Source organism: Bos javanicus, chromosome 10 (assembly GCF_032452875.1).
Source record: "Bos javanicus breed banteng chromosome 10, ARS-OSU_banteng_1.0, whole genome shotgun sequence".
In the NCBI taxonomy this organism is placed as follows: domain Eukaryota; kingdom Metazoa; phylum Chordata; class Mammalia; order Artiodactyla; family Bovidae; genus Bos; species Bos javanicus.
In genome coordinates this window covers 60,571,647-60,588,423 of record NC_083877.1, presented here as the reverse complement: position 1 = coordinate 60,588,423, position 16,777 = coordinate 60,571,647, and the positions used below count along the sequence as shown (strand labels likewise).

The 16,777-nt window shown below is 40.2% G+C and overlaps 1 protein-coding gene across 5 annotated transcripts in view; it reads left to right on the top strand.

The window, feature by feature from the left end:
- The window catches only part of GALK2 (galactokinase 2), a 155,164-nt gene that overhangs the window by 31,037 nt on the left and 107,350 nt on the right, over positions 1-16,777 (top strand). For 4 of the 5 annotated variants that reach the window (XM_061428814.1, XM_061428813.1, XM_061428812.1 and 1 more), the window contains exons 2-4: positions 4,517-4,605; positions 8,002-8,125; positions 16,518-16,608. In XM_061428814.1, coding sequence (XP_061284798.1) covers positions 4,517-4,605; positions 8,002-8,125; positions 16,518-16,608 — 304 coding nt within the window. Of the gene's footprint in view, positions 1-4,516; positions 4,606-6,733; positions 6,814-8,001; positions 8,126-16,517; positions 16,609-16,777 lie in introns of those variants that run through there. The other variant, XM_061428815.1, reaches the window with a different exon arrangement.

The following is a 16,777-nucleotide window of genomic DNA, read 5'->3' as shown; positions in this document are numbered from 1 at the left end:
TATCTAAAAGACTCTTCATCTCTGTAGGACAAATACAAGAAGCTAGCATCTGAATGCATGCAGAATGCTGATGAAGATTCCACTATGACATCAGCTCTGGGACTTCCCTGGTGGTGCAGTGGATAAGAACCTGCCTGCCAGTGCGGGGGACACGAGTTTGATCCCTGGCCCAGGAAGATTCCACATGCTGCAGAGCAACTGAGCCCATGTACCACAACTGTTGAGCCCATGCTCTAGATCTCAAGAGCCACAACCACTGAGTCCACCTGCTGCAACTATTGAAGCCCATGTGCCTGGAGCCTGTGATCCACAAGAGAAGCTGCCATGATGAGAAGCTCACACACCGCGACCCATAGTAGCACCTACTTGCTGCAACTAGAGAGAGTCTGTGGAAAGCAACAAAGACCCAGAACAACCAAATGTAAATAAATAAACAGAAACAAACAGACAAACAAAACAAACATCAGCCTGGGTTCCTGGATGACCCAGGAGGGCTCGAGATGGTGGAGAAGGATGTGAGCTCACTTGTTCTGATGAGAACACCAAAGTCACAACTAACTGCTGAACAACTATTTCCAAAAATCCTGGAACCTACCAAAAAATACCCTACTTCCAAAGACAAAGAAGAGGCCACAACAAGATGGGGGGGCATAACTGTGATAAAATCTAATCCATACCTTCTGGATGGGTGCCTCACAAACTGGAAAACAATTATACCACAGAAATTCTCCCACAGAAGTGAAAGAATGAGCCCCATGTCAGGCTTCCCAGCCTTGAGGTCCGGCAACAGGAAGAGGAACCCCCAGAGAATCTGCCTTTGAAGGCCAGTGTGGTTTGATCACAGGAATTCCACAAGCCTGGAGGAAACAGAAACTCCACAAGCCTGGAGGAAACAGAAACTCCACTCTTGGAGGGAGCACACAGGGTCTTTTGCACACCAGGACCCAGAGGGGAAAAAAGCAGTGACCCTGTAGGGTACTGGGGTAGACTTACCTGCTAGTATTGGAGGGTCTCCTTTGGAGGCAGGGGGTAGCTGTGGCTCACTGCAGGATCAAGGACCCTGATGGTGAACTCTCCTGGAGGCCACCATTAGCCCCACCCAATGGCCTGCAGGCTCCAGACCAAACAATCAACAGGGAGGAAACACAGCCCCACCCATCTGTAAATAGAGTTTCCGATGGCTGTCCCAGTTTTAGGAGGACATCTTGAATAACTTCCAAGAATATTCAGTGTATCTTTTTATCATTTTAATAAATTTCCTTTTTCCTTAAATTTTTTGGTATGATTTTGTTTATTGTAACTAGTTGATTTTTAAGATCAATTATTTAATTAATGAATGTCTTGAATATGGTAGGTCTATTAGATATTTACTGTCTTGTTGTTATTACTCAGATACAACATATTGTGGGACTACAAACAGTGGTAGGTCTTCATAGAAGTGACTTGAGATGATTTAACAGCATAAAATTATTAAATATAAGCCTTTTTGATCTGGAAGGGGCCTATAAGGAATCAGTTCAGTTCAGTTGCTCAGTTGTGTCCAACTCTTTGTGACACCATGAATTGCAGCACGCCAGGCCTCCCTGTCCATCACCAACTCCCAAAGTTCACTCAAACTCACGTCCCTCGAGTTGGTGATGCCATCCAGCCATCTCATCCTCTGTCGTCCCCTTCTCCTCCTGCCCCAAATCCCTCCCAGCATCAGAGTCTTTTCCAATGAGTCAACTCTTCACATGAGGTAGCCAAAGTTCTGGAGTTTCAGCTTCAGCTTCAGTACTTCAGTACTGGAAGTACTTCAGTTCCTTCCAAAGAACACCCAGGACTGATCTCCTTTAGAGTGGACTGGTTGGATCTCCTTGCAGTCCAAGGGACTCTCAAGAGTCTTCTCCAACACCACAGTTGAAAAGCATCAGTTCTTCGGTGCTCAGCTTTCTTTATAGTTCAACTCTCACATCCATACATGACTACTGGAAAAACCATAGCCTTAACTAGACAGACCTTTGTTGGCAAAGTAATGTCTCTGCTTTTGAATATCCTATCTAGGTTGGTTATAACTTTCCTTCCAAGGAGTAAGTGTCTTTTAATTTCATGGCTGCAATCACCATAAGGAATATCTAGTTCAAATTTTCTAATCTTACAGATGAGGATCCAAGGGAAAATGATTTTCCAAACTTTAGCATTGAAGTAGAAGCCCCATTGGAATTAGAATTGTAGTCTCCTGTAAAGTAATGCTCAAAATTCTCCAAGCCAGGCTTCAGCAATATGTGAACCATGAACTTCCTGATGTTCAAGCTGGTTTTAGAAAAGGCAGAGGAACCAGAGATCAAATTGCCAACATCTGCTGGATCATGGAAAAAGCAAGAGAGTTCCAGAAAAACATCTATTTCTGCTTTATTGACTATGCCAAAGCCTTTGACTGTGTGGATAACAATAAACTGTGGAAGATTATGAAAGAGATGGGAATACCAGACCACCTGATCTGCCTCTTGAGAAATCTGTATGCAGGTCAGGAAGCAACAGTTAGAACTAGACATGGAACAACAGACTGGTTCCAAATAGGAAAAGGAGTACATCAAGGCCGTATATTGTCTCCCTGTTTATTTAACTTCTATGCAGAGGACATCATGAGAAATGCTGGACTGGAAGAAACACAAGCTGGAATCAAGATTGCCGGGAGAAATATCAATAACCTCAGATATGCAGATGATACCACCCTGATGGCAGAAAGTGAAGAGGAACTAAAAAGCCTCTTGATGAAAGTGAAAGTGGAGACTGAAAAAGTTGGCTTAAAGCTCAACATTCAGAAAACGAAGATCATGGCATCCGGTCCCATCACTTCATGGGAAATAGATGGGGAAACAGTGGAAACAGTGTCAGACTTTATTTTTTGGGGCTTCAAAATCACTGCAGATGGTGACTGCAGCCATGAAATTAAAAGATGCTTACTCTTTGGAAGGAAAGTTATGACCATCCTAGACAGCATATTCAAAAGCAGAGACAGTACTTTGCCAACAGAGGTCCGTCTAGTCAAGGCTATGATTTTTCCTGTGGTCATGTATGGATGTGAGAATTGGACTGTGAAGAAGGCTGAGCACCGAAGAATTGATGGTTTTGAACTGTGGTGTTGGAGAAGACTCTTGAGAGTCCCTTGGACTGCAAGGAGATCCAACCAGTCCATTCTGAAGGAGCTCAGCCCTGGGATTTCTTTGGAAAGAATGATGCTAAAGCTGAAACTCCAGTACTTTGGCCACCTCATGGGAAGAGTTGACTCATTGGAAAAGACTCTGATAAGGAGAAGGGGACGACAGAGGATGAGATGGCTGGATGGCATCACTGACTCGATGGACACGAGTCTGAGTGAATTCCGGGAGTTGGTGATGGACAGGGAGGCCTGGCGTGCTGCGATTCATGGGGTCGCAAAGAGTCGGACACGACTGAGTGACTGATCTGATCTGATCTGATCTGATGTGATATCCAGTCTAGTTTTCATTTGTACTAGGTTGAATAGCATGTCTCTTAATTCATGTCTACCTGGAACCTCAGAATGCGACCTTATTTGAACTAGCATCTTTACTTATGTAATCAAGTTAAGATGAAGTCATATTGAATTGAAAAGCAGAAGACTCAGGTTCAATCCCTGGGTCAGGAAGATCCCCTGGGGAAGGGAATGGCTACCCCTCCAGTACTCTTTCCTGGAAAATTCCATGGACAGAGGATCCTGGTGGGCTATAGTCCAGGAGGTTGCAAATAGTTGGACATGACTGAGCAACTAACACATGTACATGCATACATGTGCATGTGCATGTGCGCCCACACACACACACACACACACACACACATCCAGTAAGTCTGATGGCCTATAAGAATGAAAAGCAGTCACAGATAGAGACACACAGAGGGAATTACATGTGATAACATAAGCAGACAGTGGAGTGAGGCAGTTGCCAGCCAAGGAATGCCAAGAACTGATGGTCACCATCAGAAACTAAAAAGAGGCAGGGAAGGATTTTCCCCTCTAGGTTTCAGAGGTTTTCAGAGGTGCTGCCAAACTCTGATTTTGGACTGCTGGTCTATAGAACTCAGAGACAATAAATTTCTGTGGTTTTAAGTCATCCAGTTTGTGAAGCTTTATTGTGGCAACCCTAGGAAACTGATACAGTACTCCATGGCTACATTTTTTAGTATCAAGAGATTCTTCTCTGAATATTATTTAGAAATTATACAGAAGGTTATATTCTTCATAATTGAAGGAAAGAAGTTTTTCTTTGTGTATGTCTGTATTAAATTTTTTACTCTTCTGTGTGCTTAGCTATACTCTTGTGTCACTTAGGGGGTTATAGATTGTTTCATCCAGGGATTTTCAAAGAAGTGTCAGTAAAATAGCTTGCTTTCATTATTTTTAAAGATAATAGTGGTGATGTATATGAACTATTTGTGTGGTGTTTGTGGGTGTGTGTGTGTATCACAGGTTTTTCTATTATCTGGATATTATGAAATATGCTACTCTTGTTTTCAGATTGCTGAAGCTAAAAGAGATGTTTAATTCTAAGTTTGGATCTATTCCCAAGTTTTATGTTCGAGCACCAGGAAGAGTCAATATAATAGGTATGTAGAAAGTTCTTTTTCTTAATTTTTTTCCTCCTTTGATAAGATCCAAATTTTTGTTAATATATCAGGAGAACTGGAAAAATAGAATGTTTCCCATGTATCTACTATAGCAAGTTAAGCTTTTTTCATAAGAAAATACGATATTTTCATCTTTCCCAGTCCATTTATTGATGTTAGTTTTGTCCATTCATTTTTAAAATTCAGAAGTTTGTTGAAACCTGGTTGTTCCCATTATTTTCATGAAAGATAGAAAGATTTTTCTGGGTTGCAGGTTAAGTTTTTTGACTACAGTGAATAATTTTGGTGGTTTTACATTTATTCATTGGATTAGAAGAATACAGGGAAGCCCAATAATCCCTTGCTTTTAAAAATGTGGTGGCCTAGAGAATGAATATCTGAATGAATGAATGTTTTATCAAGAGAACTGAGAAAATTCCAAATCAAAAGAGGATTAAAAAGAAAACTTTGTATACTGGAAAGTGAAAGTGAAAGTCGCTCAGTTGTGTCCAACTCTTTATGACCCCATAGAGTGTGTCCATGGAATTCTCCAGGCCAGAATACTGGAGTGGGTAGCCTTTCCTTTCTCCAGGGGATCTTCCCAACCCAGGGATCGAACCCATGTCTCCCACATTGCAGGTGGATTCTTTTATAAGCATACAAAAAAGTTAGTTGAAATAGTATAACGAACTCCCATGTACCCAAAATGTAGCTTCAATTATTAACTCAGGAAAGCTGATTTTCAAGCATATATGGAGGATTTTAAAAATATGAGATATTTGAACATGGTTAAATGAGGTAGAAAAGGGGAATTGAGTAAAGTCAGTGGAGAGAAAGAGATCAAAGATATCTGAGAAAAGAAGAGATAGAGAAGGATTCTCAAGAGGGCAAGAAGGGTTGGTATCTACAACATAGAAAGAGGGCCACTTTGAGTCTTTTTAAACAGAAGGTGGGAGTAAAAAGGATGCAGGTTGATGTAAATAAATGTATAATTTTGGTATAGAAGGTTGAGGGAGTCCTTTTGGGGGAAGGTTGAAAGTGTTGGATGTTTAAAGAGATGGCAGAATGTTTGAAACAGCTTTGTCAAGGATGGGAGAGGGAGATAACTGGAAAAAAAGAAAAAGTTTGCTTGTAACAGTCAGATCTGGTTAGAGGTGGAGACCATGGAATTGTAGCAATAACAATCTGCAGGTTTGTTCATTTCCCCACTGCCTTTCAGCTAGTCCAAGTTGCCTACATTCGATCTAGCTTTAGGGTTTTGTTTTGGACGGAGGTTACAGAGAATGACAATGCCATCCAGAAGTTGCTAATACTGTCAGAAGGGGTAGATGAAGTAATGAACCCTGGAAAATATGCTAGGTAGAAAAATAAAGGTAAGAGGGAGCCTATAGGTTACAGAGGGCAAAGAACTGAATCTGAAAAACAGGTTAAGTAGGATAAACTGAATAAGAGAAATGGCACTTTGGAAAGTTTTAGTAAAGAATGTGATGTTTGGAACAAAAATCCATAGATAGAAAAGTTCTAGGTGATAAGGAGTTCTATGGTCATTACTGGATTTGTCAAGACCATTTAAGTAAGATAGTTGAAGCAGAGAGGAGGTCAAGTTCTCCAGAGGTCAAGGCATTAGGAAACTGGGGCCTTGGACTGAGTTGTTTTACAAGATTGGGATGGAGAGAGTGGAATGAGATGCAAAGGTCTTCAGAGAGGAGCAGATGTCTAAGATAGTCAGAAATGAATGTGGTGGAGACGAGAAAATGTGGTTTGAACCTCCAAAGCACAGGACAGGAAAAAGTCCTGGAAACAGCAGAGTTGGGAGGAGGTTATCACCAACTCCATGCTACTGAGAGAGAATTGCAAAGCATCAGTATCCTCAGAGGAGAGCCAAGTTTCACTTAGTTTGGGGAGTAACAATTTTCCTGAGTAAGTAATTTTTACTCAATGAATGCTGACTATCTCATTTTAAGAAAAGGAGGGGGATTATGTTCTAAGATAGTTATTTAATTAGTTCTTAGGATGAAATGAATTTCAATCTTTATTAAAAGAATTATTATATTTTCTGTTAAAGTGTCCAAAATGTAATCATTGTTTTTTTCCTTACTTGCCAACAGTTCTTGCTCCCCAGGATGGGTTCCATTAGTTTTTGCAAAGGGAGGAGTCTTCATTCTCAGAAGGCTGTCATTCACACTGTAGCCTTCCCAACAAAATCTGGTACCTCCCTAGAATTCTACTTATTCAAATATGCATTTTCTATTTGTGAACCACTGTCCTACATTGTAGTTTTGAAGGAATTTGGGGAGAAAGACAACTTTGAATTCTCATTTGAGTTGTTCACTCATCGTTGTCAATTCATTAAAAAAGACAACAACTCTAATTTTCTTAAAGGACACATCAGTGTAGAAACAAAAGAGTTCTGCGTGGAATAATATGTAGAATCATATTTATTTAAAAATGTAATCAGGCGGTTGAATTGTCTTTTGTACATTTTATGTTTCTTAGTTGATCAATGTCTGCCATAGAAGCAAGCCGATAGGGCTTCCCAGGTGGCGCTAGTGGTAAAGTACCTGCCTGCCAATGCAGGAGAAACAATCAGATATACAAACCAGTCTCAGGAATATATAAGTGAGCTTGCTTAGCTCATCTTTCTTGAATTGTTATTTTCTTTTAATATTATGAATAAAAACCTTGAGTTTAAATGAGTAATTTGGAGGAAACATTATGGGGTAGCAGGCAAAAAAATTCCTGCTGATGATTCATAGAGGAATTAGAATGAAAAGAATAGTTTTCTATTTCCCTATTATATATAAAATTAAATATTTTTTTCTAGCTTCCTTTTCCTTATCCTAGCTATGTCTAGCACATTCAACACAACTAATCAGTGTCTATCTAATTTGTTAGGCATTTTATTGGGCCACAAAGATAAATAAAGCAAGTCTTCACCATAGTGAGTTCATTGGCTAGTAAGGAAAAGAGTGGTACTCGTGTAATATTAATATAAGAGAGAGGATGCTAAAGGTTTCCATTGTCCATATTGAAAAAGTTAATACAAAGGAGCAACAGAGGAAGGAGACATTGCTTTTCTTGATGCTCCATATAACTAGTCACAAAACATAAATATTCAAATATAATTATTATGAATTAGAAAGTGGAAAAAACTTTCAAATATTTAAAGAAGTTGAAATATTAGCAGAAACTAATAACTAATATACTTATTCTAGCAAAAGTTCCTGGTTCACATGTCAGTGAGAGAAAGAAAATTGAATCACTTTCTGCCTTTAGTATTTTTATTTTTTGTTAAAACCAGGCTAGTGGTCAAGTTTTTCCTATATGTCAACTTACTTGACTTTCTCATGTTTCATATGCCAGCAATGATTAAAAAATGCTTTCTCTTTATTCTAGGAGAGCATATAGATTACTGTGGATATTCTGTTCTTCCTATGGCTGTAGAACAAGATATGTTAATAGCTGTGGAACCTGTGAAAACACATGTTCTCCAGCTGGCCAATACCAATCCCTTGTACCCGTGAGTATTTAGAATTGCTACCGTGTATGTGTATGTGTGGTGTGTGCATGGGTATACGTGTGTGTCTTTGTATTTGTACTCAAATGGTATCTTTAGGTAATATCAAATTTATAATAAGTCATTTAATTTATTGAAAATTTGTATCTGACTTCAAAAGGATCTGTTCCTATTTAATATTTGTTCATTTTGTTCATTTACTTAAGAAACATTTATTGTTGTTGTTTAGTCACTAAGTTGTGTCCAACTCTTTACTACCCCATGGACTGTAGCTTGCCAGGCTCCTTTATCCATGGGATTTCCCAGGCAAGAGTACTAGAGTGGATTGCCATTTCCTTCTCCAAGGGATCTTCTTCACCCAGGGATTGAACCTATGTCTCCTGCATTGGCAGGTGGATTCTTTACCACTGAACCACCTGGAAAGTCTGAGAAACATTTACTCAAGATGTATTGTGTGTCTGACATTATTTTAGATACTGGGTCAAAAAAGGATGAAAATAACCCTTTGCCCAGAAGATATGTATCATCTGTTGAGCTTAACTATCTCTAGCAAAGTCAAGGTGTATGCCTTTCTTGTATTACTAGGCCACCCTCTCATTCTCTTATCATAACATCTTACCATGTTGTATAATCATTATCTGCTTACTTGCCCGTATTCCCATAGATTGTAAGCTCTGTGACTTCAGGTAGTGTTACCTCTCCAGTGCTCTAGCCTCAGTGTCAAACATAGAGTCTGGAACACAGTAGATATATGTTTCTAGTACATATGCTTTATCAAGTTAAGGGCATATTTTTGTTGTTGTTTTTACTGTTTTGGCTATACCACGTGACTTGTGGAATCTTAGTTCCTGACCAGGGATTAAAACCTTGGCCCTGGCAGTGAAAGTGCCAAGTCCTAACAACTGGACCACCAGGGAATTCCCTGTTGTTGTTTTTTAATTCTTGATTTACTAAGATTAAAAAAGTCACTTAATGATTATTGGATTTTATTAAATGCTTGTGTAGTATTGAAGATAAGTTTTAAGATATTATGAATTATACCAATGTATTTTCCAATGTTGAACTCTTTGCATTCCTGGGATAAGTCCAGTAAGCAGGACCTGGTTTGTTAATTATAATAAAAGGTCTTGGCATGTAATTAGCACATTATATTTTTGGCTTATTGTTCATTGGACAGTTTGCTTGCAGTAATATTCATTTATTCAGCAAATATTTTATATGTATCTATACCAGGTTATGCAAGACAATAAAAATTCCTGACTTTTAGGTGAAAGTTATTGTGAAAGGTCATTTTTCTGTTTATTTTGCATGATTGAGATGTTATGTACATTCAGGACCCTTTAAGGAGAAGGCATGGAGAAGGAAATGGCAACCCACTCCAGTATTCTTGCCTGGAGAATCCCAGGGATGGGGGAGCCTGGTGGGCTGCCGTCTATGGGATCGCACAGAGTCGGACATGACTGAAGTGACTTAGCAAGGAGAAGGCAATGGCAACCCACTCCAGTACCCTTGCCTGGAAAATCCCATGGGCAGAGGAGACTGGTAGGCTGCAGTCCATGGGGGTCACAAAGAGTCAGACACGACTGAGCGACTTCACTTTCACTTTTCACTTTCATGCATTGGAGAAGGAAATGGCAACCCACTCCAGTGTTCTTGCCTGGAGAATCCCAGGGATGGGGGAACCTGGTGGGCTGGCGTCTATGGGGCCGCACAGAGTCGGACACGACTGAAGCAACTTAGCAGCAGCAGGACCCTTTGAAGAAAATCTTACATTATCTCAAATACAATTTTGTGTCATTGTAACCATTTAAAACTAGGTGCCATAATTTGTTATATTGATTTATTCAGATTCACTTAACACTCCCACATGTTAAATGTGGGAATTTCACTTTTTTCCCCACAAAAGCAGAGCCTGAGATAGACGTGGAAGGAGGGAGAGCATTTGGGAAATAGTGCCAGGAGCAGTAGTGAAAGAGGATGGAGACTCAACTAGGGAAGCAGAGGTGAATTATCAAGGCAGATAGCTCCTGTGTAAATAAGGGGCTTTACTCCACTGGACCCTTAGGACACATGCATCATGCTTTCCAGAATTGTCCACATGTCTAGCATGCATTGCATGAAGAACCCATAATTTATTTATTCACCATTGATGAATATTTGGATTATTTCCAGCTTTTGGCTATTATGAATAATTCTGCTATGAATCAGTTCAGTTCAGTTCAGTCGCTCAGTTGTGTCCGACTCTTGCTACCCCATGGAATGCAGCACGCCAGGCCTCCCTGTCCATCACCAACTCCCAGAGTTTACTCAAACTCAGGTCCACTGAGTTGGTGAAGGCATCCAACCGTCTCATCCTCTGTTGTCCCCATCTCCTCCTGCCTTCAGTCTTTCCCAGTATCAGGGTCTTTTTCAAATGAGTCAGTTCTTCCCATAAAGTGGCCAAAGTATTGGAACTTCAGCTTCAGCATCAGTCCTTCTAATGAATATTCAGGACTGAATTCCTCTAGGATGGACTGGTGGGATCTCCTTGCAGTCCAAGGGACTCTCAAGAGTCTTCTCCCAACACCATAGTTCAAAAGCATCAATTCTTTGGTGCTCAGCTTTCTTTTGGTCCAACTCTTGCATCCAAACATGACCACTGGAAAAACCATAGCCTTGACTAGATAGACCTTTGTTGGCAAAGTAATGTCTCTACTTTTTAATATGCTGTCTATGTTGGTCATAACTTTTCTTCCAAGGGGCAAGCGTCTTTTAATTTCATGGCTGCAGTCACCATCTGCAGTGATTTTGGAGCCCCCCGAAATAAAGTCTGTCATTGTTTCCACTGTTTCCCCATCTATTTGCCATGAAATGATGGGACTGGATGCCATGATCTTAGTTTTCTGAATGTTGAGTTTTAAGCCAACTTTTTCATTCTCCTCTTTCACTTTCATCAAGAGGCTCTTTAGTTTTTCTTTGCTTTCTGCCATAAGGGTGGTGTCATCTGCATATTTGAGGTTATTGATATTTAAACTCCCGGCAATCTTGATTCCAGCTTGTGTTTCATCCAGGCCAGCATTTCTCATGATGTTCTCTGCATATAAATTAAATAAGCAGGGTGACAATATAATGCCTTGACGTACTCCTTTCCCAATTTGGAAACAGTCTTTTGTTCCGTGTCTGGTTCTTACTGTTGCTTCTTGACCTGCATACAGATTTCTCAGGAGGCAGGTAAGGTGGTCTGGTAGTCCCATCTGTTTAAGAATTTTCCACAGTTTGTTGTGATATACACAGTCAAAGGCTTTGGCGAAGTCAATAAAGCAGAAATATATGATTTTTTGGAACTCTCTTGCCTTTTTGATGATCCAATAGATGTTGGCAATTTGATCTCTGGTTCCTCTGTCTTTTCTAAATCCAGCTTGAACATCTGGAAGTTCACAGTTCAGGTACTGTTGAAGCCTGGCTTGGAGAATTTTACTTTGTTAGCATGTGAAATGAGTGAAATTGTGCGGTAGTTTGAGCATTCTTTGGCATTGCCTTTCTTTGGGATTGGAATGAGAACTGACCTTTTTCAGTCCTGTGGCCACTGCTGAGTTTTCTAAATTTGCTGGCGTATGAGTGCATTACTTTCACAGCATCATCTTTTAGGATTTGAAATAGCTCAATGGAATTCCATTACCTCCACTAGCTTTGTTCATAGTGATGCCTCCTAAGGCCCACTTGACTTCGCATTCCAGGATATCTGGCTGTAGGTGCTATCTCGTGGTTATCTGGGTTGTGAAGATCTTTTTTGCGTAGTTCTTCTGTGTATTCTTGCCACTTCTTAGTATCTTCTGCTTCTGTTAGGTCCATACCATTTCTGTCTTTTATTGTGCCCATCTTGGCATGAAATGTTCCCTTGGTATCTCTAATTTTCTTGAAGAGATCTCTAGTCTTTCCCATTCTATTGTTTTCCTCTATTTCTTTGCACTGATCACTGAGGAAGGCTTTCTTATCTCTCCTTGCTATTCTTTGAAACTCTGCATTCAAATGGGTATATCTTTCCTTTTCTCCTTTGCCTTTCACTTCTTTTCACAGCTATTTGTAAGGTCTCCTCAGACAACCATTTTGCCTTTTTGTGTATCTTTTTCTTGGGGATGGTCTTGATCTCTGCCTCCTATAAAATGTCATGAACCTCCGTCCATAGTTCTTCAGACATTCTGTCATATCTAATAATCCCTTGTATCTCTTTGCTACCCTGAAAAGTATGAAGGGGCAAAAAGATTGGACACTGCAAGATGAACTCCCCAGGTTAGTAGGTGCCCAATATGCTATTGGAGATCAGTGGAGAAATAATTCCAGAAAGAATGAAGAGATGGAGCCATAGCAAAAACAGCACCCAGTTGTGGATGTGACTGGTGATTGAAGTAAAATCCAATGCTGCAAAGAGCAATATTGCATAGGAACCTGGAATGTTAGGTCCATGAATCAAGGCAATTTGGAAGTGGTCAAACAGAAGACAGCAAAAGCGAACATCAAGATTTTAGGAATCAGCAAACTAAATTGGATTGGAATGGGGGAATTTAACTCAGATGGCCATTATATCTACCACTGTGGGCAAGAATCCCTTTGAAGAAATGGAATAGCCATCATAGTGAACAAAAGAGTCTGAAATGCAGAACTTAGATGGAATCTCTAAAAACGACAGAATGATCTCTGTTCATTTCCAAGGCAAACCATTCAATATCACAGTAATCCAAGTCTATGCCCTGACCAGTAATGCTGAAGAAACTGAAGTTGAACGGTTCTATGAAGACCTATAAGACCTTCTAGAACTAACATCCCCAAAAGATGTCCTTTTTATTATAGGGGCCTGGAATTTAAAAGTAGCAAGTCGAGAGATACCTGGAGTAACAGACAGATTTGACCTTGGAGTACAAAATGAAGCAGGGCAAAGGCAAACAGAGTTTTGCCAAGAGAATGTACTGATCATAGCAAACACCCCCTTCCAACAACACAAGAGAAGACTCTACATGTGGACATCACCAGATGGTCAATACCGAATTCAGATTGATTATATTCTTTGCAGCCAAAGATGGAGAAGCTCTATACAGTTATCAAAAACAAGACTGAGAGCTGACTATGGCTCAGAACATGAACTCTTTTTTGCCAAATTAAGACTTAAATTGAAGAAAGTAAGGAAAACCACTAGACCATCCAGGTATGACCTGCTATGAATATTTGTGTACAAATCTATGTATGGATGCATGTTTTGTTCGGTAAATACCCAGGTGTGGACTGTCTGGTTTATCTTAAGAATTTGCCTGTTTTTGAAAGTGGTTGTATAATTTTATATTCGCACACCACTGTATTGGAGTTCCAGTTGCTCCATATGTTTGCCAACATGTTTTTTTAAATGTTTTATCCACTTTCTTAAATGTGTGGTTACATTACATTGTGGTTTTTAAGCTATGTTTCTAAGTCTGAAGGAATTAGATCGGGGATTGTTAGCATTTTCTTTGATGTTTCTCATCTAACTTCCTACATATGCACAAAGTTCCTCCTCTACTAGTTTCCCTAGTATACCATCCCCCTTGTCCCCCAGCCTTCTTCCTTGTTTTTTCTTTGTGGTGACTTCCAAGATCTGGTTATCTTGGGACAGAGCCCATTCAGTTTTGCTAACATAATCTTTTCTGCTTTCCAAATTCTGGGACCTCTTATTGACTATAGTCAATAAATTTTAATTCCTGTGGGTAATAGTAAAGTGTTTGAGAGCTGGAGTCAGGCTGTTTAGCTCCCTGGAGAGTCACTAGATCTCTCTGAGCCTCCAGGAAAGTCTCCCATTTATACTCTAATGTGCCAACTATAAAAATTGTTGTATGATCAGGCCATTCAAAATGGCTATTCTCTTGCTCTCTGTACATCTGCTATACCAGTCCCCGCTTCACCTGTACCCTAATCATAGGGCTTAATTAGTGCTTAATCATCAGCTTGCCACAGATCCCAGCTGCTGGTTTCCTCAGTAACTGATGAGCCAACCTGACAGCAATTCCCCCTATAAATGGTAGCCTCCTTCTTCCCTGAATAGAAAGATTACTGCCATGTCTTGCCTTTCGTCTGCTGTACACAGTGGGGCTGCATGTTTTGCTGTAGACTTGTAAGATCCTCGATCCAATAAACCATTGATACCTCTGTTGCTGTCTCTAGGCTCTTTCTTCGATCTCAAGCCTGGGCAGCTACAAGATTTGCAGGCCAATGGAGTGCAGCCCAACAGGTGCCCTCTTGGCCTTGCGTCCCACCCCATGTTACATACCATCACATGACAGTGGTAATGTGAGTGTGATTTGTGCTCATGCTGTCTTGGCTGGATTACAGAAGCTTAAAAGATAAGCCCTTCACATTTTACCTTTATATTCCTGTGAATGCCTCGCATGGTTAAGTGGTCATCCCATATTTTTCTTAGGAGAGAATATGTCCATGTTATTAAGATAATGCTTGGAAGGCACCTGCTGCAGTGAGTGGCTCACAGTAGTTATTTAGTAAGCTATATGTGAAGAGCATTCAGTCAATGTGGGAATGTTACTTATTTCCTCACTTTTGACTTGGTCTCCACCCCTCTCCCACTTCACATATTTTATTCTTTGGGCTGATTTAGAAGCCTATCTATTTTTCATTTTGAAATAACTTTCGACTTTCAAGGAAGTCACAAAAATAGTATGAAGAATTCCACATGTTAACTGATGTGTCCTCGGTGCATCATGTCAAGGAGGCATGTGATGTTCCTTCATCTGTTGTTAATTTTGATCATTTGGCTAAGGAGTTGTCTGCCAGATTACCATCAAGTTACTATTTTTTTCCTTTTCAGCAGGTATCTGGTAAGGAAATACTTAAGTTTATATAGATATCTTGTTTCTCATCAAGTTTTTACTCAGTAACTTTAGCATCCATTGATGATTCCGTCCTGAAATGATTGTTATCAGTTCAGTTCAGTTCAGTCACTCAGTCGTGTCTGACTCTTGGTGACCCCATGAATCACAGCACGCCAGGCCTCCCTGTCCATCACCATCTCCCGGAGTTCACTCAAACTCACGTCCATCGAGTCGGTGATGCCATCCAGCCATGTCATCCTCTGTCGTCCCCTTTTCCTCCTGCCCCCAATCCCTCCCAGCATCAGTCTTTTCCAGTGAGTCAACTCTTCGCATGAGGTGGCCAAAGTACTGGAGTTTCAGCTTTAGCGTCATTCCTTCCAAAGAAATCCCAGGGCTGAGCTCCTTCAGAATGGACTGGTTGGATCTCCTTGCAGTCCAAGGGACTCTCAAGAGTCTTCTCCAACACCACAGTTCAAAACCATCAATTCTTCGGTGCTCAGCTTTCTTCACAGTCCAACTCTCGCATCCATACATGACCACTGGAGAAACCATAGCCTTGACTAGACGGACCTTTGTTAGTGTCTTTTAATTTCATGGCTGCATTCACCATCTGCAGTGATTTTGGAGCCCCCCAAAATAAAGTCTGACATTGTTTCCACTGTTTCCCCATCTATTTCCCATGAAGTGATGGGACTGGATGCCATGATCTTCGTTTTCTGAATGTTGAGCTTTAAGCCAACATTTTCACTCTCCTCTTTCACTTTCATCAAGAGGCTTTTTAGTTCCTCTTCACTTTCTGCCATAAGGGTGGTGTCATCTGCATATCTGAGGTCATTGACATTTCTCCTGGCAATCTTGATTCCAGCTTGTGCTTCTTCCAGCCCAGCGTTTCTCATGATGTACTCTGCAATGGTTGTCATGGAGTTTGCCAAATAGTGATTTTTTGATTTTTATTATTTCTTCTATTAATTGGCGTTTTGCTCTAAGGAAGTACTTTCCATTCTCTTTCATTTAGCTATTTATTCATTTGTTATTTTATATTCATATAGAATCATGGAATCTCATTTTACTCAATGAGTTATGATCCATTAGAAGCATCATTTGCTTTGTTTATTCCTTCTTTTTCTTAAACTGTGCAGATGGTAAAATTGGATGGGTGGAAGAGAGTGTGGGGAAAGAAGGCTTTGAGTACTTGTGTTCTAGTAAAAAGTATGCCAAACAGCAGGCCCAAAGGATAAGCATTTATGTGGTTTATACCAACTTAATAAGGGCCATCGTGAAATACAGTGGTGTAGATTATGCTAAAATATATTCATTTCTCTCCCTTTCAGGAAGTAAAAAGGGCCAGTTGAAAGTAGTTTAGTTATTAAGGTCACCAAAACGTCTCTTAATTTTTAGCAGCTGGAGATGTTTGTTGTTTTTTGGGTAGACTATGGAGTATATACATGAGAAGCAAATGGAAAATAAAATGTCAGTGTCATTGTCCTGGCACAAGATGGCAGCAGTCAGCCATCCATTCTGTGGCACAAAGCCTCTAGACTTCAATTAACTGTTGTTTGCTCTTGCAGGGACTTCAGTACTAGTGCTAATAACATCCAGATTGACAAAACCAAGCCTCTGTGGCACAACTATTTCCTATGTGGATTTAAAGGAATTCAGGTAAATCAGTATAAAGCAGCTACTAGCAGTTGAGGTTATGATATGTATTATATCAAGATTTATTTCATTTACTATATCGTTTTTGTCTCAGTGCTGATGTTTCTGCTCTGTTTTGCTCATGAACATATTTCAGGGGATAGAGTAGATATGACTGTTTCTGGGTGGTGTT